Below are 24427 nucleotides of genomic sequence, written 5' to 3'. Positions count from 1 at the left end.
AATCCATGTGGACTACTGGAAACTGCTTGCATTAGATATACAATAGCCTACATTGTAGCCTGCTTAGTAAGTCCATGGCTGTTGCTTTTTTTAGAACCGTATCAGGAACTAAGAATTTTAAGAGCCTTTTGCAATTTGTATTTTTCAACATCTCTTTGGCTCTAAATGGCAGGTGGCATTTGATATAGCCTCAGGCTATTCACGTTTGATTCACTCCCAATCCCAGTGCCAAGGTCTACTCCTGACAGGAGAAAAAAGTTAACAGTTTCACTTGGACACAAGGATCTTGACCTGAGAGCATCAGAATGTTTCGTATGTGCTCTGCCAGTACCCATCTTCACTCTCACCATCCTAAACGCAGATTTGTCCAGCTGAGACATGTTACGATTTTTGTGTACAGCAGGGGCGCTAGGACCGTGAGGGAGAGCGTCTCTAAACGTATTTATTTCAGTAACATTTTCAGAAAGTTATTTGTAAGCGCCTTTGAGCGGAACAGCGGTTGAAGCTACTCACACGGACGGACAGTGACATTGAGTAGGAATGAATACAACCCTATAGTTGACTCTCATCAATAAACTTTGCTTGGACCGAATTGATTTCGACACGTTATCAAAGTGGCGCCTTGCTCTCTGCGGGACTGTGAAGAGAGAGAGAGATAACGTTACCTGTTACCTGTCACACTGAAGCGATGGGAGAAATCTGGAGAATTGAGATGCCCGGTAGTTTTGAAGGGGGCGAAAACGTGAATTGGATTTAAACACAGATTCTAACTGTTTAACAAAAAGGTACAGTATGACATTTATTGTCAATCTAAGTAGCCTAATACTTTTTTTATCATTATTTTGAATATAGTTATAACTGGTTTGTTACCAGGAGGCTACATTGTAACATCACTTTTTTGTCCTGGGAAATCTGTAATGTTGTTTTCCACTACTGTAATTGTTAAACATTAACTTTTGCCCCCTCCCCTCCCTCAGCCCAGCCCCACTGCATTTTTCAGTATGTTCAGTATACTGCCTCCCAGCACTATTCTGCAGTATTGGTGAATCGCAATAGTGACAGGGCAAGGTAAACATCATCTGTTGTCTTTGGGGTCTAACAACAACCCAAGGAGTGGACACGGGACAATACTACATTCACTCATGAATGACAAAAGACCCAGTGAGGGGGTTTTCAGGACAAAGCTCTGGCCCTGGGAAGCAGGTTGTTCTCAGAATTCCAGAGCCTTCACTCAAGGGTCAAAGATGAGATGAAGAATGCCGATGACAGCATTCAGGTGTACAGAGATCCATTATTCAAATGTTTATGTGCCTTAGTAGCTTATATAGGTGCATTGGTGCTTGTTAGCCTCTTAGGATCGCTCAGAGGGCTATTTGTATTTGTATTTATAATGGATCCCCATTAGCTGCTGCCACTCTTCCTGGGGTTCAGCAGGCAGTTATACAATTTTAAAAGCATTACAATACATTCACAACAGATTTCACAACACATTAAGTGTGTGCCCTCAGGCCACTACTCTACTACCACATATCTATAACACAAAATCCATGTGTACGTGTGTGTATAGTGCGTATGTTATCATGTGTGTGTATGCATGTGTCTGTGCCTGTGTTTGTACCTCTTCACAGTCCCCGCTGTTCCATAAGGTAAATCTAATTTTACTGCTTGCATGAGTTACTTGATGTGGAATAGAGTTCAGTGTAGTCATGGCTCTATGTAGTTCTAGTATAGTACCCTCTCAGAGGGCTATAATCATCAGCTTTGCTTGTCAGAAATGGGATCTATGTAGAAATGGGGAAGATTGTTTCATTCAAATTGCCATGCCAAAGGAAATTCACTGGAATTGAAGTGCATTTGAAATGACTCTGATGCAAGGTGTTGACAGAGTTAGTGGAGGTCCAGTGCCTTAGAGAGGATTCAAAAAGGCTTTAAGGCTGTTTGGCTCTATAATGTGTTAGAGCTGGAGGATCTTTTTAATGTGGGGATCAGTTTACTGTTGTGTACTTTGGGACTTACAGTGGAGGGTCAACCAAACCAAACTCACCCCTCCGCAGACTATTGGAAAATGGAATAAAGATTCACCATGATATTTCTTGACATATATTATTCATTATTTTGGGTCCCTCATCAAATGCTTGCTGATTATAGGTTAGTGTGGTTAGATGTGTGATTATTTTTGATACTCTATCTGTTTTCCCCAATTAAAGCTAATCTGTCTCAGACCTTGGAAACTATCAATGTTACAGTCTATACAGACTTTAATAGCCTTAGAATTGGACAATCGTGTTAAGTCCTCTCTGACATTGTGTTTGTAATAATGTCCTTGCAAATTGAAAGGAACCCAATAAAAGATGGCTAAATGTAGATGTTTAATGTGGAGGGGATCAGAGACCAGGGTGTGGTGACTGTTGTTTTTAACAGCATAGCAGTGTAGGTCAGAGTAACCCCTAAAATGGAGTCCCTAGGCTACATCTATTCAAGACATGAGCACCTTTGAGTAACTGTATCTTCTTTGTCTATGATGATAGACTAGGATGATACAGTTGTGTGGCGGGAATCGCCTGTTTTCGCCCTCGCCCTTCCCCTGCCTCGCTTTGTGTAGAAATGCCTGTCCGTACACCAATGCCTCTTGTTCCACTTTAAACTCCATGTATACCTGGCGCTAACATGGGTCATGTGTCCTGATCTTGTCTTGATCTTGTCCGTTTACACTTATAAGATATGATCAAAATCAGTTCATAATGCGTTTTTTAATCGTTTACGCCTATCTGAAAATGTGTGCACAATAAGAATGTGGACATTATCTGGACACAGGATGCATGTTAGCACCAGGTATAAACAGGTCTTTAGACACCTGCTCTCTTCTACGCCACTAGAGCCTGAGTCCATAGTTTTCAGACCTATCGAGTTCCCCCTGGACCCTGAGCCTGCCTAGCACACTCATACATAGGAAGGTAGTTAATGTTTGACAGCAGACACCACCTTGCCCCAGAGCCTTATCATAAATATAATTTGAGAAGCCCTTTTCTTTCTGCAGAGCAAACTGGAATACACGTCCCGTCCCCTTCAGTCTGACCTATCCTCCCACACATACACAACACAGTAGCCAAGATTCAAAACTTTATGATACAAGTTCATTTGCAGAAAAATAGGCTGTGTAACCATACGCAGTGTCATATTTTCCACAACGACTGATATCCAATGTGTGCCCCAACACCTACTTTCCTTCTGTACTCTTGTCTTGTGTACATAACCAGATGGCTTTCTCCTGGGGCTTGTATAGCAAACCTCTCTTTGAGCACTAAGACCACCAGCAGAACTGACATTTTAATGCTTGTCAGACCCTTGTAGCGTGGTTTAAAATGACAGGAACAAGAGCTGCATTGTAACCTCTTCAAAGAAATGAAAATTCAGACCTGCATTGCAACATGAGCCTGCGTTAGCTGATCCCGCGTGTATGGGCTCTGAGCTAGGGGATTTGGAATCCACGTGTCAGACTGAGAGTGGACTGATTTTATGGGGGATTATGGGTTGTGAGTGTTTGTGAATGATTTACTTCAATCGGGTAGACAAGCCAGAAAAGCCAGTGTTCTCCACAACGTTGTGTTTCATCAGTGATTATCTGTTTTTAAGCGTCATTAATCAAACAAGGTTTCTGCAAAGTCCATGAAGTTCCTAGTTCATCTATACCCTTCCATTCCTCAAGGATAAGTAGATTCCTTTTTTTTGTCTTTTGTGTATTGTTGTGGAATGTACTTTAAATGTTTTATGTGTTTTTCATTTCAGTGTTTTGCTCAATGACCATGTCTCCACATCCAAACTCTGGCCTGGCTCATCTCTCCATCTTAGCCCTGCTCCTCCCCTTCACTCTATCATCCCGAGCTCCCCCTCACCACCTCCCCTCACTGGTGCCCCATGCACCCCTGCCCCTCTCCCGCTCTCGCTTCAGTTCCCAGACTCAACTGGACTTCACCACTCACTGCAATGCCAGCTGCTACAAGGGAGAGCAAGAGAGCAGGCGAGAGCACTTGACTGAGCAGCTGGCCTTCGAGACGCTCTACGCAGACGGTTCTCGTACCCTCACCACTGTGGATGTGGAGGATGATTATGAGGGCACCATCAGTCCTGCCATTCAACCTCCACCAACGAGAGGACGTAGAGTTACAAGTAGGCACAGGCGTCAGAAACGACAGATCTACGGGGCTGATGGGCGCTTCAACATCCGCGGTGACCACTTTCTGTTGGACTACCCATTCTCCACAGCTGTGAGGATCTCCACCGGCTGCACCGGGGTCCTAGTATCTCTACGCCATGTCCTGACCGCCGCCCACTGTGTGCATGATGGGAAGGATTACGTCAAGGGAGCCCGTAAGCTGAGGGTAGGTTTCCTGACTCCTCCGTACATCAACGGCACCAAGCCCAGCCAGACCCCCACCAAGAAGCCCCTGGTGCGCTGGGTCCGGGTCAAACGCACCCGTGTCCCCAAGGGCTGGATCCAGGGCCCCCAGGAGGTCAGCATGGACTTTGACTACGCCCTCCTGGAGCTGCGCTGGCCTCACCGCCGGCCCTTCATGCGTCTGTCTGTGGCTCCCTCCTCTGACGACCTGGCAGGGAAACGCATCCACTTCTCTGGGTTTGACAGTGACAGGCCTGGGGAGCTGGTCTACCGCTTCTGTCCTGTAGAGGACGAGTCTAACGACCTGATCTACCAGCACTGTGATGCCCGGCCGGGGGCCAGCGGCTCGGGGGTGTACGGCCGCGTGTGGGACACGACTCTGGAACGCTGGGAGAGGAAAGTCATCGGCATCTTCTCTGGACACCAGTGGCTGGAGATTGATGGGGAGAACCGCGACTACAATGTGGCTGTGAGATTCACCCCGCTGAAGTTTGCCCAGATCTGTTACTGGGTGCATGGGAACCGAGTGGACTGTAGTCAGGACTGAGAGAAAGGGAGGGGAGGGGGGGGGGGGCTAAAAGGAGGCTATGAAGCCCATGACTGATAACTAATTAAAGTAAGCACAAAATCCCTTAAAGGAGATGTGGAGAGAAAATGACTCCCCAACTCATTCTATAAAGGGTAAGCGTGAAACTGGATTTAATCTTAATAAAGATAAAAAAATCTACAATACCATCGAAGAAAACAGGACTGCTAAACCTTCACGCGCTGTAACAGGTTTTCCTCAGAGGTGTCAACCACTGTGACTAGGAGCCTTGCTGTTTTATAACTATGGTAGGAGCCATTAACTTTCTACTATGGAAGAGTATTGAACAGCTTTAGCCAATGGAGCAAGTACTGGACTTATTTTCTTTAGATATACTCACCCATTGTTCTCTATAATACTGTGGCTGCATGCTTTTCAACATTTAGGATCAAATGTGTGGGTGTGGAGTTGATTTTACAAAGAGATGTGGGGAGGAGACGGTTTATTTGTTTAGGTAATGTCACTTAAGGATGTGAATGATTTGAGTACAGGAACTTCTCATTCTGGGTTAGAAAGACATACTCATTCCCAATGATCCACAGAGGCATACCTAGCCACACTGACAAGATACAGAGCCTCAATACACCAAACATGTCAAAAAGGGTCAAAGGTATCGATGGTGAAAAAAATGAAAGTCCAATTCTGAAAACCTAAGGGAGTGTCTTACTCTGAAAGCTTGCAGCATAAACAACTTGCGTTCAAGCTGGTTAGGGGAGAAAATGTTGGTGATATTTTTTTATGCCTATTTTAATAAATGAAGAGATTTATCATAAATGCTTGTGTCAGTTATGGAAAGCAACAGCTATTCAAATAATGAGTTGCTACTTGCTACTGTAAAATTGAATCCACTTTTCAGAAGAGTTAGAGTTCCCTCTTGTGGTCAGTATATAAATATATTTAGGTTACATGATGCCAGTGGTCATTTTTAAAACCACTAATTAAATTTGGTTGTTTCAATTTGACAATTTCTGACAAAGAACGAAATTCAAACAAGCGGATGTTAAGATATGCATGGCACAGAATACTAAGAAGAAAAGAGTTCACCAATTACAAATATAAGAAGCATCACTAACTGCCCTGTGTAAGCAGGTTCCTGGACCAAACAATCAATCATTTTCAATAGATCAACTTAAGTGACAATTTATTCAGATATTACCCAGACACTTGTGACATTCAATGGCTGCATTTACACAGGCAGCCCATTCCGATCTTTTGACCAATTATTGGCAAAATATCTGATCTCATTGGTCAAAAGATCAGAATTGGGCTGCCTGTGTAAACGCAGCCAATAGGACGTCAACATTTTAGCCTAAAACACTCAGACATCCACATCCTCCATTTGGACAGGCTAAATTATCAACCTTATTGGCTTCTCATTCCTCAATAACACAAGCTAGACGAAAAAGGCGCAGTACAAAGTTCGTTTAGTGCCTTTTTATTAGAGATAAGGAGACGATACAAACGTCCACCATTCAATACCAGTCTAAATTCTGAACACAGGCTGTTCAAATACATCGGCCCCGTCTTACCTTCACACTTCTAAACCCACCGGATCCTGTTGTATAAGGAATGTGTTAAATTATTACATCAATGCAATGTTTATTTTAAACTCAGAACTGGAAAAAATACATAACTGGAATCACTTAAGTTTTGTAATTTGCATGTTCAACCCTCCCAAAAAAATGCTACCGTGCTCCCCCGGAGAAGGTTGATGCATCTCGTGCAATCGATAAAGAGTAAATTGCCTTGTACTACACCTAGTCTCAACTACACACACTTAGAAAACTTAACTAGAAGTTTGGCCAAAAGGTAGTTGTATAATTAAGAACAGTATCTTGCAGGAGTCAACAGTTGGAATTGTAACAGTTGTTGCCCTGTCCTTTTCTCTGCGATCATCATTCTAGTGGAATCCAGAAAGAACAAAACCCTGTCGTCAAACATTTACATTTTATGTATTTAGTCTTCATAATCATCGTCCTTCATCATCATTTTTTTATTTTTTTTTTTAGCTTTTTCTTAGTGTGCGTTTTGTTCATGTTCATTATGTCGTGTGAACTGGAATGACAGGCTGCATTTGTGGAATTTGAAAACTGTCACTGTCTCACCCCCACCCCCTCCTCCTCCCCTCACACAATACCCCTCCCCCCAACAGTCCCACAAATGATCCTGGTCCTGCTTTGCCCCTCCTCCCAACCATATTGGAATGAACAGCCAACCCCCTCAGATGTCTGGCTTCAGTTGAAGCCTGGGGCTAAATTTATAGAGGGCTTCCTTCCAGGGTGACTACTGATGAGCCTCCGAGCTTGTCGGCAAGGGTGCGCCGGTCCTTGATGTCTTCCAAACCGTTCACTTGCCACTCGTGCTTGATACCTGAAATAACAGAGGGAAAATTTAGCTTCACATAGGACACAAAGCATATTAACCCCAAAAAAAAAAAAAAAAATGTATAATGCATTTCAATTACACAGAGCTATACCATTGAGCAAGGAGATGCCATTTAATTTGAAGAGAACCCACAGAGCCCAAAAGGTCTCTTCCATCTGCAACTGTCAGTGCCTCACCTGTGAATTTCTTCTTGATGGCATCCTTTGAGCTGGCGTAGATCATCTTGCTCTTCAAGGGAGCACCATCTGGGGCCCTATGAGGGAGGGGTAATGGTTTAACCATTGTCCCGAGTATAGAAGCCAAGTGATTGAACAGTCAAGTGACACCATACCAGAAAATGTAGGATGATGCCCCCCTCAGCCTACCCCCCCAGTCTAGCCGAGCCCCCCCCCTCTTTCCTCACCAGAAGATGAAGACCAGGTCCTCTTTCTTGGTCTCCTTGGTCTCGTAGGTGGCATCGTAGAGGGCGTAGCGGCAGTCGTCTGGGGGCAGCATCTTGACGAAGTGCAGGTAGGGGTCCTGGACCGTGACGCCCACATCTCCTGTCAGGATCTCTTGGCCCTCCTCCAGGATGATGTGCTTCTTGTCCTCGCTCAGGCAGAACAGCACCGCCTTCTTCCTCTTCTTCTTCTCATCCTCGTTCGCCTGCGCCTTACGCACCTTCATCTCGTTGAAGACTGTGATAACGTCATCTGTCACGGTCACCCCGGAAGCCTGCGCAGAGAGGGACAGAGAGAGGTCAGTGAGATTACAGTCATATGCATCTGAGGGATGAGGGAGAAAAAAAGATTAACCATGGTCTCCAGCAACCCAGGCTTCATGAACCATTCAACCAAATTCAAATCAATACCGACTGATCACAAAACTAAAACTCTAGCGCCATTTCTCACAGGGGGTGGTTTGTTTATGCAGCAAGAGAGGCTATCCAGTCCTAATGGCCAGCAGAGGAGAGTGACAGGACAGAAAACACTGACATGGAAGAAATTGGAGGGCCTGAGACGACCTGGGACTTATCACACTGCAGGAACGCACCCTTCAAGGACAGCTGATAAAGGCAATCGATAGGGATGTAGCTGCACAATGACTAGCAGTTATGAACAAACGCCCATTAGTCCTATGGGTGGGGGCACCATAAGCCAGACCGCAATCCTATGGTTTCTATGACCTCTACCCACATGATCAGTGAAGCTGATGGACTATACGAGTCCCCATCCATGGCATTGACCAGAAAAATAATGATGTACAGCATGGCATGCATGACTCAGCAGGAGTGGCATTTAGAAAAAGGCAGAGGGTTTAACCCTTTTTCCAAACTTGGACACAATCTGGAGTGAGAACCCACACTAACATCCCTGATGAGTAAGGGGTAGCTGTGAGGGGGACGGATGAATTATTGACCTTCGTAAATAACATAACATGCCAAAGATGCATTGATTGATTGCTACTGCCTGATAAGGGCCAGTAACAGGTGTCTCTGAAGTGTCTGAAAAGGGCAGATAAAACCAAGTTACACAAGTAGGAGGGTTTTTCCTCCTACTATAACTGTAAACGTGTACAGTATGTGAGATCGCCAGCCATGCCATGTAAGTAACTGCTTTAAAATAGCCATGGGAGTGAAGGTGGGGACAGGAATTAAGCCTTAGAATGTGTGGGTCGGTCACAGACAATGGATCCTCTGTGGGAAATAAAAACAGGCCACATCCTTGAGTCACAACAGCCCTATAAACCTCAACCAGGTCTTCTGATTTCCATTAGGACATTTTACCCAACAGGCATCATATCAACCCATGCAGGAGCCGGCCAGAGGATGTTACCAAGTGTCAAAACACCCCTCCGTCTGGCAGGGTTTGGCCAATCCTTTCATCAACCTTCTGCTAAATCAGGTAGACTAGACACTCTTTTCACCAAGTAAAGCCACATCCATACAACAGAGGAGGCCTTCATTAAAAATGCACTCCTGGCCTGAGAGTGGCTTCATACCTTCCAGAGCCCTGCCACTGTAGTGACCCACTGAGGTAATTTGTGTGTGAAGGGTGTGGGCGTGTTTGCTCTGGGCGTGAGGATGGCCAGGGCCTGTGAGAGACCACACTGGGCTCAGGACCTAATCATCTAGTGGTGAGCCTGGAGAGTTTAGATACAAACATCTGGATTAGTGACGTCCAGAACATGAGGGAGGGAAAATACTTTACCAAAGTATTAAAAGTGCTGCCGGGGAAGGGTTCCATTTCCAGGGCAATCATTTATTCTAGGAAGAGCAAGGCCCTCCTACCGAGGGTGAAGAGCCCAGAGTGATTGCAAACAGCAGCCAACTGCCATGCAGCTCCACTTAATCCTGCAGATCTTCCAAAACAATGAGCACTCCTGTTACTATTCTGAGAGCTCTTCAGACAATGCATGTTTCTTCACACTGCAGCAAGCCACACCACAGACTAAAGCGCTGACTGGGGATACCTGTGTGAAAAGAAAAATACCCAGAAGCCTGTGAAGATTATACCCTTTTAGTCCCTCCATGCAGAAAGCATATTCTTCTCGGAGCAACAGAGATCCCTTTCTTCCTGCCATAAAATACCACAGAATGTTGCCAAAAGTCAAGGTTCAAATAACAGCACATGATAAGACAGCCATGTCAGGTTCATGACTGTAAACCTAAAAAGGTTGTTCTCCAGACTAACCATCAGTTAGTGAGTTGGTGAAAAAGGACATCAATACTTTTTATTCAAATTCACCTGAAATTTAGTGTAATAAATAAAAATTCCTTCACCAAGTAGCTGTAATCAACAATAAATGATTTCACCCAATCATTTTGGTTAGCTATTCCAGCATCTGTCCAACTGCACCCATAATAGGGCACTAAAGACTACTGTGGGCCCCTCCGGATACATAGCTGGTCCTTTTCACAACAGAACCAGCACTTCCTTCAGCCAAGCCCTTGCACCCAGCCAGCTCACTACTCGGCAGGAACAGAGACCAATCGTGTCCAACACAGTGACTATTCATTCATCATATACAATAGAACCAAAGCATTGATGTCATGTAGTAATACATTATTCATATTATCAAGAATGGTACATAAAAGGCCTCACAAATGAACAGCAAGTGGGAAAATAGGATCTCTAATCTTCGAGTAAATTGAATGTAATCGAGATTCCCCCCCTCCCCGATCGGTCATAGATACACCAAATTAAGAACATAATGTGGAAAGCATGACAATAGAAACCAGAATTTGCTCTTTTGGACAAAAATGTTGATAATTCGGCAGGTTTATTCATGGTTAAGCCTAGGTACATTGAGTGAGACCTAGGTGTGAGCCACACATGAACAACATTTATGACGAATTGTTTCTTGAGTATGCTACAGTAGATTTGGTCGTTCGCAAGCATCTCGTGAACTTCGTTCCGAGGCACCACTTGCCAAAAGTTGATACTTAGAAACCAGGAAGAACGTCGCGGGAAACGCTTGTTAACGACAAAAGGACCACTTGCAAAAAGCTAGTGATAGCACGCGGAATAACGGTTCCACCCCCGACAATTTTTCGACCTTCGCCTGACTTTGTTATACTCATCACTAAATAAAACTACTGCGGACAGACATTTAATACCTAGTTGGCTACTGTTTACAGTAGAGAAAACGTTCAAAAATGCTCTTTGCACCAAAAACCAGGGTGGGGCCATGAACGCAGTGGTCTCACATGTGCACTATATAAGGCAAAACGATGTCGACAAAATACCAGACCGTTAACGCGATTATTTTCACATGTTGCAAACATAAGTGCTATCTATAATTAAAGCTAACTTTAGTCAATTGCCATGGCACCTGCGCACGTTAGTTTGCTAGTTAATAAAAACCAAGGGGCTCGTGCGACTGGCGGAGACAAAGGAGGTGGAAATCAAATTAGCTAGTTAGCTTGCTAAATGGCTAGTTAGCTATGTGCAGGCACAGTAAGTGTATTCCCATAGCCATGTGAAATTAGCCGTTAGTACCGGCAAATACAAAGCCAGATAGTGATAGATAGCTGGCAAATTCAAGGGGGATGAGTAGTACTGGGCAGTAGCTAGCTAATTTCACTTGATAGCGTATTAATTCGGCGATAAGAGTGACTGCTACTTGCGACTCGGTGCTTACAGTGCTAGACTGGGCATTAGGCCTTAGTGACGGGGAGATTGTGTGATGGAGGAAATGGCGCCAGTTGTTTTTGGGTCGTTTTCCTTCCATCCAAACACGTCCTATGCTAGGCGATTATAACGTCATGAGGAGACGAGCAAACATCTGTATAATACAAGCTTTTGTGAGTTAGGGACAGTCACCTGAATGAGTCAAAACATTTTGTTACCATCCAAGATTTAATATTCAACTAGGAAACGTTCCAGAACACAGCATAGCAGTCACAGCTGACCCGAGACAATCTGATGCTGTCGGTTTCATCTCAAAATGAACTCGCTGTTCACTAGCTAAAATACATTGCATCAACAAAGACAAAACACACTCTAATGACACGTGTATACATATATTCCCCCCCCCCAATGATATGCCACATAGCTAGTTGTTAAATGTAAACGTACCATGGCTGTCTGAATTGGTCGGCGTCTGGTTAGAAATTGAATGAGCTGTGATGCAGTGTCGATCTCGCACACATTTGATACACCACGTGGACGCGCTTAGCTGCGCGTGCTTGATGGTGGGGTGAGAAGCGCGAGCATCTCCAGGAAAGAGTGGTCATGAGCTTTAACATAGTGGTATTAGAAGTTCTAAACTTTTGACAAAAGTTTATTGTTTATTCAAATAAAACATAACATGTGAACAAATAAACAACATTGATATAAGATAGAAGGCTACTTTCATTTTTTAATAAAATTAGAATTTCACGGATGCGAGGATGAGTATCCATCCCTTCATTCTCAAAAGATGCTGCAGTGCTGTTGCTTGTATGCCTTAGGCCGGCCACTGACATTCACTTAAAAAAACTGTTGGGGAAAACACGCGCCCTACATCAAAGTGATTCTGTGTGTACAATATAGGACTACGGACACTTACACTATTCAGATACGAGAATAATTATTTATCATAGTGTAGGATCCATAATATCTCAGTATTCGGTCTCACTTGCGCTTTCTCGCCTCACCACACCCCCTCTACAAGGTTTGTTGAACTCACTTCCAAATATGGAAGCGAATGGTGGCGGCGGCAGTGCACGCGCCTCGGTTCAACAAGGCAGCCCGCGACGCCGATCACCATATAAGGAAACAAGGACATGATTTTCACTATAGCAAATTTCACTACGCAGTACGCACTGGTAGAAGCAGCATTGTGGAGCATAGAAAGGAGTGACAGCAAGAGGGGGAAAGTAGGCGGGACAAAGAAGACAAACTAAAAAGAGGGAACGGCTCTGCCACTGGAGTATGAATGGATAATAACCCCTTTTCATTCATTTACAACTAAGCAGTGTACAACACAAAAACCTGTCCATTGGCACGCCCACGGCGCGCACCCAATGAATTAATTCAATAACCCTGTTTGATGCCAACTAACAGTAATGGGTGATTGATTCATCATCATTAACATTAGAAGAGTGCAATAAGATTGCCATCTTCATAATATCAATAATGTCATCAATCTTCTGTTGGCCTATATCCATTCAATACTGACCCTCTCAGTAAAAGGAACACCAGAATCAATGAATGAAAAACGTTTTTGGCATGACATAGGTATATATATATATATCCAATTTATAGTCAAGAACTGAACCAAGCTTACAGGTCTTTTGCATTTTATTTGGCTTAAGCAATACTTATTCTTAAAAATGTAAATAAAAACATAGTTACCAAGGCCACAAAACAATATTGCAAAAGATTTTCGAAAGCAATGAGCACATGAATTTCATGCATCTACTGTAATGTATATTTGTATTTGTTGAATGAGTTTAAATGTAACAGTACAGAGGAGGGAGAGTGCAATAGTACATTCGGAAAACACCTCCAATAGTTTGCCTCAAGAATGGAATGGAACATATACATGGAATGTGCAAAAAGAATGTCAGAGACAATGGAACTTTTAGAACTATGTATATTTATCTGGATTCTGAGGACAAGGTCTCTTGCCTTTCATTGTAACCCTATGCTTATGGGTAATTCTTTGGCTGACAGGTGACCAAGCGCCTCACATTACCCATCACTTGTTTACACACAAACCAGTAAACCTAATCCAGATAAGAAAACAGTTCTCAAATTCAAATGATCACAATCTAATTTCAAGTGATCCTCTGTATTGCGAAATCTTACATATAACATCTTTGGAGCATACATTCATCAAGCAAGTGCCACTAAACTAACGTTTCTCAACCAACCATTCAATTTCAGAAGTAACTTAGACATTTTTGGTCAAGTTACAAGCAGTCAACAAATTACATGGGAGAACAGTGGTGTCTCTAACGTGGGCTTGTAAAAACATAAAATAAGAGACATTATAGTAAGATTCCAAGCCTGGAATCAAAAATGAAGCGAAAACAGAACAACAACAAGGAATCCCTGACATGGATAAGGTGAAGCAAATAAGGAGCATGCTGCAAAACTGGGAATGGGATGGAATGTGCACAAGGCCACAGAGCGGTATAAAGAGACCGGCATAAAGTCAAGAAGATCTGGCTACATGTATACCCCATTACAGCACAGCATAGTTAAATTGCATCAGGAGGATACACTAAGTCTTACATGACTTAAAAGCCTCCTCGCAAGCCTCCTAGTAATAAGCATTGGTCACAAAGGATACATAGATTATGATGCATTGAAATCCATGGCATGTCCAATAATAATGCATTACTTGGGTCTAAGGTTTCTAAGTAAACATCACTGGGTTGTCTTTACGGACAAGGAGGAGTGTGCAAATGGCAGTGTCAGTCAGTGTTAAAAACAGGTCCTGAGGATTAAACATCCCCATGGGTATGAGATAATGCACCTTGCCCCAGATACTCTGTAAGACTATGATCTCATCTTTATGTAGATAGAGTGATGTAGTGTAAAATTGTGCGATTGAAAAGGCCCCGTGTAGCTCAGTTGGTAGAGCACGGTGCTTGCAACGCCAGGGTTGTGGGTTCGTTTCCCACGGGGGGGGGGGGGGGGGGGCAGTATGAAAATGTATGCACTCACTAACTGTAAGTCGCTCTGGATAAGAACGTCTGCTAAATGACTAAAATGTAACAAAAAATAATAATAATAAAGATGCTGGTGAATGTGCATCGTGTTGACCTCCCACTGCCGTTGTAATCATGTGTTGGTGTTGGAGTGCTATATGTTGGTTCCATGTGATAGCATTGTAAGGCTTTAGTGCTGGGATGTGTGCATGTTGTATTGCAATGAGATAAAGAGGCCATCTAGCTGGATTTCTTCATCTTAGCCACTGCTGGCCTTGACTTATTCAACACCACAGTGGCCTGAAAGAAAAGAAGGACATGATTAAATTGCATTGAATGAAAACTTTAAATAAGGGTACTTGAATTACTTCTAATGAGGGACATTTTGATTCTTACCAAAAGTTTACAAACAATAACTATGCTTAGCTATTTTTTTTTTTAACAGTCCAACTGCATACTCTGTGCGCCAAATGTAAATGGGCCTTGTCTTATGTCCCACCCACACCTACAATTCAAAAGCTGTTCTCACCTGCTGCAGTATGACGCCTGCCGTCTGGTCGATGGCTCCCCCCAGCCCCCGGTATTTTCCCGAATAGCGTATGAAGGCCCAGGTGAGCATGGCGACCATGGCCAGGCCCAAGACACAGTCACATGCAAAAGCAATGGTAGCCAGGCCGATGAAGAGCAACAGCCCTGACAGTACGTACAGGAAGCACACAAGGACAAACAGCACTGCAGGCGTCCGGAATGCAGTGAAGACATTCTTTGACTTTCAAAGAGAAATAAAAATAATATTAATCATAATGTTTATCTGTAAACTTAAACTTCAATAATTCTACCTTATATGTATCCACAGTAAATTTAAAATGGAAAATAAAATGTTTTTACTGACAAAAATTGATCTGGTGCCAAGTGATACCACTAGGTTGTGAGTCAGTCTCTCTCACCTCATTGTGCTTTCTGAAAGACTGCCACAGCTCTACCAACTCAGCCTCCAGCTGGTCTTGGTAGCGGTCACAGAACTCCTGCCCTCCCATCTTTTTGGTGGAGGAGAAGACATGGAGGGACTCCCGGAGGAAGAAGTGGTGCTTCTCCTCCAGAGAGGCAGGAGCCACATAGGGAAGGTCTCCCCCGCAGACCTTCAGGACAATAGAGAGATTAATACAGAATGCAAGGCCTTAAGGGTTAAGAGACATTTTTATTTCAGATATTTAAAAAATGCACGTAGCTCTCTTTGCCAAGAACACAACCCCACCTTCTCCATGTTCTTGTAATACTGGTCTTTGGCTGCTGCCACGGCTGCCAGGTTGTTGGCCTCTGCTGTGGCCTTGTGAGAGAAATGCAATGTACATTTAGTGGCAGTGGACTAATAACATTCAACAAAAACTCCAGACTTATGAACATGCTCAAATCTCCAAAAAGAACATTTGCCTGTTGAAGAGCAATACAGTAGAGCAGGGGTGTCAAACTCATTTTAGCTCAGGGGCCACATGGAGGAAAATCTATTCCCAAGTGGGCCGGACTGGAAAAATCATGGTATATATAACTTAAAAACAACAACTTCAGATTGTTTTCTTTGTTTTAATACGATCAACATACAACATAAAGCTGGAGCCTGAGGACAGTGTGTCCAAAATAGTACAAGCACAACATCACTATTAATCATAAAACACGTCAAGTTTATTTGAAAATTCTAAACAAAAATAACACAAACACACAATGCCTCAGTGATTAACAGAACTGTTTCACAGATCACAGAACTATATCAGGGTGTCATTTCTCAGGCAGAAATGTAGATAAAAATAATGAAATCCTGTTCCCCAAACAAGTGCAAGAACCACAGAGTCAAGAATAGGTTAAATATACAAATAAAATAAAATCAATTAAAAACAATAGCACATCAACATAAAAACATATAAACATAAAGCTGGAGCCTGAGGACAGTGTCCAAAAGCACAACATCACTATTAATCATAAAACACCTCAAGTTATTTGAAAGTTCTGAGGACAAAGAACACACAAACACACAATGCCTCAGTGATTCACAGAAGTATATCACAGATCACAGAACTATATCAGGGTGTCATTTCTCAGGCAGAAATGTAGATAAAAATAATGAAATCCTGTTCCCCAAACAAGTGCAAGAACCACAGAGTCAAGAATAGGTTAAATATACAAATAAAATTAAATCAATTAAAAACAATAGCACATCAACATAAAAACATATAAACATAAATCTGAAAGCGTTGCTCAAACTCCCGTAACAGTCCCGTTATTTTATCTTTGAACCGCTTCATGTCTGCCACATGTTGGGTCGCGCACACATTTTTCAGACAGGGGAAGTGAGCTGCATCACCACCGGCAAGTTGCGTCTCCCACAATGACAGCTTCAACTTGAAAGAACGTATGCTGTCATAATACTGCGTGACAACTTTGTTGCGCCCTTGCAGCTGTTTGTTCAAGTTATTCAGGTGTAACATCCACCATAAATGCAAGGTCCTGCATCCATTCTGCGGAATGAAATTCTAACACTGGTTTGCCCTTTTCTTCCATGAACTGTTCAATTTCTTCTCGTAAATCAAAGAAACGCCTCAGCACAGCACCTCGGCTTAACCATCTTACCTCAGTGTGGTATGGCAGGCCATAGATGTGGTCTTTCTCTCTGAGAAGGCTGTCAAACTGACGGTGATTCAGGCTTCTGGATCGGATGAAATTAACAGTTTGGATGACCACCTTCATGACGTTATCCATCTTTAATGACTTGCAACACAAAGCCTCCTGGTGCAAAATACAGTGAAAAGTCAAAAAATCACATCCTCCATTTGCAGATTGCACTTTCTCTCTGAACTTTGTCACAACGCCTGCTTTTTTCCCGATCATTGAGGGCGCATCTGTAGCCAGGCTGACAGCGCGGGACCAGTCCACTCCAACCCTGTCCAGCGCGCCGACGAGTGCGGTAAAAATATCAGCTGCTGTCGTTGTATGTCATCGGCACCAACTCCACGAACTCCTCGGTGACGGTCAATGTGTCATCAACTCCGCGGATGAAAATGGCCAGTTGTGCAACATCTGTAATGTCCGTGCTTTCATCAATTGCAACCGAAAACGCAATAAATGACTTTACTTTTTGCTTCAACTGGCTGTCCAAATCCACTGAAAGATCGGAAATCCTGTCTGCAACTGTGTTTCTTGTCAGGCTGATATTTGCAAAAGCCTGCCGCTTTTCAGGGCACACAATCTCCGCTGCCTTCATCATGCATGTTTTTACAAATTCACCCTCACTAAATGGTTTTGAAGCCACTGCGATTTCATTAGCAATGAGGTAGCTAGCTTTCACTGCAGCGTCACTGATGTCTCGGCTGTGAGTAAACACAGACTGCTGTTTCTTCAGACCCGCCAACAGTTCATTCACCTTCTCTCTTCTCCGCTGTCCTTGAAAGTTGTCATATTTGTCGGCATGAAGACTCACATAGTGGCGACGAAGGTTATATTCTTTCAGCACTGCAACATGCTCTGAACACACCAAACATACAGCTTTCCCATTCAATTCCGTGAATAAATAGGATGACCATTTTTCTTGGAACACTCTGCACTCTGCGTCCACTTTTCTCTTTTTTGACAGAGACATATTGGGGCAATGAGGGTGCCAAAGCACATAATGTTAAAAGTAGAAGCCGTAATAAATATCGCGGGCAAAACAAAGTAGCTCATTGGCTGCACGTGCTTGACCTACTTGCTCTGCCCCGGTATAAACAGTTTGCTTGCTTAACACAATTGCTATTGCGCCATCCAGTGGACGCAATTGGAACAGCAGTTAATTTAATAGAAAAATTGCAGCGCATTTTTATACTTTACAACGTTTTTTTATTTTTTATTTTATTTTAAATCATCTCGCGGGCCGGATTAAACCCGTTTGCGGGCCTGATCCGGCCCGCGGGCCGGACGTTTGATACCCCTGCAGTAGAGCATTACACTACCGGTCAAACATTTTAGAACACCTACTCAAGGGGTTCTCTTTATTTTTACTATTTTCTACATTGTAGAATAATAGTGAAGACATCAAAACTATGAAATAACATATGGAATCATGTAGTAACATAAAAAAGTATTAAACAAATCAAAATATATTTTATATTTGAGATTCTTCAAATAGCCACCCTTTGCCTTGATGACAGCTTTGCACACGCTTGGCATTCTCTCAACCAGCTTCATGAGGTAGTCACTTGGAATGCATTTCAATTAACAGGTGTGCCTTCTTAAAAGTTAATTTGTGGAATTTATTTCCTTCTTAATGCGTTTGAGCCAATCAGTTGTGTTGTGACAAGGTATACAGAAGATAGCCCTATTTGGTAAAAGACCAAGTCCATATTATGGCAAGAACAGCTCAAATAAGCAAAGAGAAACGACAGTCCATCATTACTTTAAGACATGAAGGTCAGTCAATATGGAACATTTCAAGAACTTAGAACGTTTCTTCAAGTGCAGTCGCAAAAACCATCAAGTGCTATTATGAAACTGGCTCTCATGAGGACCGCCACAGGAATGGAAGACCCAGAGTTACCTCTGCTGCAGAGGATAAGTTCATTAGAGTTACCAGCCTCAGAAATTGCAGCCCAAATAAATGCTTCACAGAGTTCAAGTAACAGACACATATCAACAGCAACTGTTCAGAAGAGACTGTGTGAATCAGGCCTTCATTGTCGAATTGCTGCCAAGAAACCACTACTAAAGGACACCAATAAGAAGAAGACACTTGCTTGGGCCAAGAAACACGCGCAATGGACATTAGACCGGTGGAAATGTGTCCTTTGGTATGGAGTCCAAATTGTGGATATTTTTGGTTCCAACCACTGTGTCTTTGTGAGACGCGGTGTGGGTGAATCTCCGCATGTGTATTTTCCACCGTAAAGCATTGAGGAGGAGGTGTTATGGTGTGGGGGTGCTTTGCTGGTGACACTGTCTGTGATTTATTTAGAATTCAAGGCACACTTAATTCTGCAGCAATACGCCATCCCATCTGGTTTGGGCTTTGTGGGACTATCATTTGTTTTTCAACAGGACAGTGACCCAACACACCTCTAGGCTGTGTAAGGGCTATTTTACTAAGAAGGAGAGTGATGGAGTGCTGCATCAGAAGACCTGGCCTCCACAATCTCCCGACCTCAACCAAATTGAGATGGTTTGGGATGAGTCGGACCGCAGAGTGAAGGCCCCGTGTAGCTCAGTTGGTAGAGCATGGCGCTTGCCAAACGCCAGGGTTGTGGGTTCGATTCCCACAGGGGGCCAGTATGATTTTTTTTTTTATGCACTCACTAACTGTAAGTCGCTCTGGATAAGAGCATCTGCTAAATGACTAAAAATGTAAAAAATGTGTGCATGAAAAGCAGCCAACAAGTGCTCAGCATATGTGGGAACTCCTTCAAGACTGTTGGAATAGCATTCCAGGTGAAGCTGGTTGAGAGAATGCCAAGAGTGTGCAAAGCTGTCATCAAGGCAAAGGGTGGCTATTTGAAGAATCTCAAATATATAATATATTTTGATTTGTTTAACACTATTTTGGGTTACTACATGATTCCATGTGTGTTATTTGATAGTTTTGATGTCTTCACTATTATTCTACAATGTAGAAAATAGTAAAAATAAAGAAAAACCCTTGAATGAGTAGGTGTTCTAAAACTTTTGACTGGTAGTGTACATTACAGCTCTCAAAGAGGTGTAAAGCTGAAATCTAAGTGATAAATGGGTGCGTACCAGCAGCATGGACTTTGGGTGTGGCAGGTCTTCACCCTGGTAGATCTTGATGTACGCCTGAAATCAAACATTACACTGTCAAACACAACATAATGATACAAACCCGGCAGTCAGGAACTTCAGAGGGCTAAACACACAGTCTCACCTTGAAGAACTCCAGCAGGCCCCTGCAGGTGACTTTGTTGCCATTGATCTCTTTCTCAGCCAGGCTGTCCGGATGCAGTAGTGTGGGGATGAGATTGCGTAGCTCCTCTTTAAACTCTGGAGCCACATCTGACACACAGGTTTGAAACAGATTAAGTTCATTCCTCAGACACTCAGTTGGTTATCATTAGATGGATTAACAAGATGGACAAGGGGGCAGCCATACCACTAAGCTGGCCCTTGAAAGCGGGGCTGGTGGCCACCTTCAACCCAGGATGTGGTAGCAGGAAACAGTTGATGGAGGTGAAGCAGGAATGAATGTGTTCTCTCACTGTCTGTAGTTCCTCATGCTGGGTCTCCTTCACCTGCACAACATCACAATTACTGGTTACTATCACCAATGACCACTTTAACCTGGCAAAATGTACTCTCTCATCTTACACAGTGCAGCACCAACAACATCAAATTGTACCCTAAAAAGGGTCTAGTACCTGTAGACGTTTATCAAGGAACTCACTGCCTCCCTTCAGACCATATTTATATTCATAGGGAAAGCTCCAGTCCCTGATTAGGAACATCAGAGACTGAGAAAATGGGAGAATGGAGAGACCAAGATATATTAAAAGCAAGGCACATATAATAAAGCACTTTTAGTTAGCAAATATTATACCCTAAGCAGCGAGCAAGGTCAAAAGGCACTTAAAGATGATTGGTCTAGATTCTAAATGACCAATTGCTTTGTATTTATAAGACTTTTGGTTCTCATACCTGAAATGGCTTCAGGAAGATTTCATCCATGGCGAGGCGTCCATACTCTGTGAACAGCTGGAAGAAGACATTACATTAAGGATGTCATTCATTATGCAGAGGAAATCACATAAAAAAATGACAAAATGTACTTAAGGTACTGCAATTACTATTTCAAATACTGTAAATAATTTGCACTTCGGGTATGTTTTGAAATTCCCTGACTTTAAATGAGCACATTGATATCCAAAATCCCTGGCTGGTTTTTAAATTCCCTGATATTTCCATGCCCTTCGGGAGCCATGCTCTCAGGTTGTGGAACAGGTAGAACATGTTGCTAGTCTGTCTGACACCAGACCACGTGGCACAATGCGAGCTGTGTACACACTGTTGGTCTGAATACCCTGTTTTTAAACTCTCATTGAGTCCAATGTTTACAGTAGTTTTAGAGCTCAGTTTTGAGCAATCAAGCTGATTGAGTCCTCTTGCTGTTTGGATTTGAAAAACGAATAGTTGCAATGCAAGGGGGTGGTGCTGGAGGGCTGTGTGTGGTGTTTCAGTGAGAGAGACACAGAGAACCAACCACTGTAAAAGCACAGCCCCTTTCATTATCGGAACATGGTGCCGACAACATTACAGAGCCTCCCGAGACTCGACTCAACAAGAGTCTGTCGTTTCAGCCAGGCAAACATGTTACTGCTGAGGAAAACGGACCTGCAGCTGCTGCAGATCATCTTCCTGAATGTTCTGTGAAAGGTTGTAGATCTGCAAGAGAGACACAAACAATCACAACCATATTACACAAACATTTTAAAAAAAGTCAGATTAATGACATCAATTATAACAAATGACATGAGTGCATAGCAGACCACCTGTATTGAGCTGGTCATGGTACTGAGGGCAAAGATTGTGGCACAATCCTTTACGGTGGACTGGTTGTCAAATGCGCCCTGGGTGTCCATCAATAATACTGCCACCTACAGAGGGCAGAAATCAATCAAATGCATAATACCAACACAAACATTACAATTTGCACACTTTTGCGTTCCAGTGCCCATATAACTTTTTTGCACAATGGCACAATTATTCCAAGGAGCATAGTTTTGAATGTTGGAGTCAGTACCTCCGTCCCATTGCTCTTCTCCACCAGGAAGACCTCACTCCACAGCTGGATGCCGGTAGTCTCTGGCTCTGAGCCCCCCCTCCATTTGAACCCAGTCAGGGGCTCATCCTCCTGACCCAGCCACTCCTCACCATGCTTCTGGAGGAATACAGACGCCGCTACACATTACTGACTGGTCAGCAGCCCTGGGAATAAGTCTGATATCAGGAAACATTTCACGTCACAGGGAGAGATGGTATGTGATATAAAACGAATGACATACTGAACTTTGAACCAAGTGTGGGTGTATATGTTCCAATTTCAGAAACACTAACCTTCCTGTACATGTAGCGGAGCATGAAGTCCAGAATGAAGCTCTTGCCTTTCCGGAAGGCCCCGGCCACTGAGAGCACCACCACATGTTTGTCCCGGACCTCCGGTGCAAGCAGAACCCGTCCTAAAGCCTCTGTGTCCAAGGCAAAGGAGTGATCCTCCTTGCACACTGTCACAATCTGGACTGGACCTGGCTCACTCCCCATCGCTCCCTGTGGGTGACGGGACACACATGAGATTTAGACTTATATGGGCCAATTGTGCGCCGCCCTATTGAGGCGTTATTTCATGTTAGTGTCGGTTAGATTTTTACATTTTTAGTCATTTAGCAGACGCTCTTATCCAGAGCGACTTACAGTTAGTGAGTGCATACATTTTCATACTGGCCCCCCGTGGGAATCGAACCCACAACCCTGGCATTGCAAATGCCATGCTCTACCAACTGAGCTACACAGGTTAGATGTAGGCCTGTCTCACATCAAGCTGATATCAACGCTGATGATACTGTATAACTAATGAGGTTACAACTCTGGTAACTTGTTATGCCATTATATCTGGACATGTCATCGCACTCCTTGTATAAACAATTCAAGCTCAAACTGAGGCCATGAAAGACAAGAGTAAAATATAATTTGTATTCATTTTTCTTTCATGAGGAAAACCCAGTGAGAAACAACTCATACACAGATAAGCTTTAATCATTAGACAATGTTGGTCTCTGCGCAGGACTGTGTCTAAGTAATGTGTGATACATCAACCCAGCTGCGGGCTAATGCATGCTCCACATCCACGCTGAGATTCCTCTAGTCCTCTCAATGAGGCTCTTTGTTGCAGTGCTAGTAGCCACCCTTGCTGAAAGGGTGGAAAAGGCAAACACGGCTATATAAATCAACACAATATTACAATTCCTTACCTGGCTGGAAGCTACATCAATATCCAACCTTACTAGACATTCTTAGATCAGAATAAAATGAATGTGCTCACACACACTATTACATTACTCCTGTCACAGACAAGATAGCCAATTAGCAATTATGACCGGTAATCTGAAGGTGTGGTGCCGAAAGATCAAGAAGTGACATGCCATGAATTTCTCTCCCATGACTGTCTGACACAGGTTTCTCTCATCTGTGTAACTAGCTACCTAGAATAGAATGGCCCAAACAATCACACTCCTTTTATACTACTACTAAAGTCTAGAGAACAGTTTATGCCTACTCTAAACCAATAGCAATTTGATACATTGAGGGCATTAGTTGGCAAGTTAAATTATTTAGCAATCTAGGTAGTTGACACGGCACAGTACAATATTTTAGCAATGTAGCTAACGTTACTGATGGCACGCTCAAATTATCGAGGCTTGTTTTCAGCTAGCTAAAAGGAACTAACAGAAAGATTACTTTCTCACAATTGTTAACGACGGTTTACTGTTCATGAACAGTCGTGATTTATTAACTGAAACACAGTTTTACCTTTGGTATCCCGAATAAGCAGATTTCACAGGAACAAGCTAGATAGCTATGAGTCAGAAAAATAACAACACTGCTAGCACGAAAACTTTTCAACCACGAATTGTCACTTCCGTGTCCGATCGCCTTGTAGTTTTAGTGTCGATCAATGGCGTTATCCCGGGAAGTAGTTAAACTACATTTACAAAGATCCTCCAGGCGATAATTGTTACCCTAACAATGATGGCAAATGTAGTTTTATCGGAGTGCTACGAACGCGGAATATGAAGTGTGGTTATGCCATCAACACCACACCCAAAAGCGACTTTCCTAAATAGCTATGATTTTTTCAACATGTTAATCTTGCGTTTTGGCTCTTGACATAATCCCTAGACGGGCACAAATACAAATG

At 43.1% G+C, this 24427-nt stretch overlaps 3 protein-coding genes across 6 annotated transcripts; 1 reads left to right on the top strand and 2 right to left on the bottom strand.

Annotated features, from left to right (window-relative positions):
- Positions 1-438: 438 nt before the first annotated feature.
- LOC311107892 (serine protease 23-like) lies at positions 439-5756 on the top strand. 4 transcript variants are annotated; one of them, XM_084150482.1, is made up of 3 exons: positions 439-785; positions 978-1068; positions 3787-5756. In XM_084150482.1, exon 3 carries the CDS (start codon positions 3798-3800, stop codon positions 4941-4943), a length of 1146 nt encoding a protein of 381 aa, XP_084006608.1. In that variant the 5' UTR covers positions 439-785; positions 978-1068; positions 3787-3797; the 3' UTR covers positions 4944-5756. The 4 variants fall into 4 exon arrangements, with proteins under 4 accessions (XP_084006608.1, XP_084006607.1, XP_084006606.1 ...); XM_084150481.1 differs by having other exon boundaries at positions 978-1276; XM_084150480.1 differs by lacking the exon at positions 978-1068 and having other exon boundaries at positions 440-785.
- A 645-nt stretch (positions 5757-6401) lies between these two features.
- On the bottom strand, positions 6402-12034 carry LOC311107893 (cofilin-2-like). Its single transcript, XM_084150484.1, has 4 exons — positions 11927-12034; positions 7771-8081; positions 7544-7620; positions 6402-7352 (listed from the first exon to the last, which is right to left on the bottom strand). Exons 1-4 carry the CDS (start codon positions 11927-11929, stop codon positions 7240-7242), a joined length of 504 nt encoding a protein of 167 aa, XP_084006610.1. The 5' UTR covers positions 11930-12034; the 3' UTR covers positions 6402-7239.
- A 1023-nt stretch (positions 12035-13057) lies between these two features.
- On the bottom strand, positions 13058-24130 carry LOC311107803 (atlastin-3-like). Its single transcript, XM_084150355.1, has 14 exons — positions 24040-24130; positions 22570-22779; positions 22256-22393; positions 22005-22109; positions 21847-21897; positions 21154-21210; positions 20877-20969; positions 20612-20750; positions 20387-20514; positions 20242-20298; positions 15746-15817; positions 15438-15629; positions 15020-15259; positions 13058-14790 (listed from the first exon to the last, which is right to left on the bottom strand). The coding sequence occupies exons 2-14, from the start codon at positions 22771-22773 to the stop codon at positions 14731-14733; spliced, it is 1536 nt and encodes a 511-aa protein (XP_084006481.1). The 5' UTR covers positions 22774-22779; positions 24040-24130; the 3' UTR covers positions 13058-14730.
- Between the last annotated feature and the right edge of the window lie 297 nt (positions 24131-24427).

Source organism: Coregonus lavaretus (genome assembly GCF_964263955.1).
Source record: "Coregonus lavaretus genome assembly, chromosome: 32".
NCBI lineage: Eukaryota > Metazoa > Chordata > Actinopteri > Salmoniformes > Salmonidae > Coregonus > Coregonus lavaretus.
The sequence above is the reverse complement of the archived record's forward strand: the minus strand, read 5'-3'. Positions and strand labels throughout refer to the sequence as shown.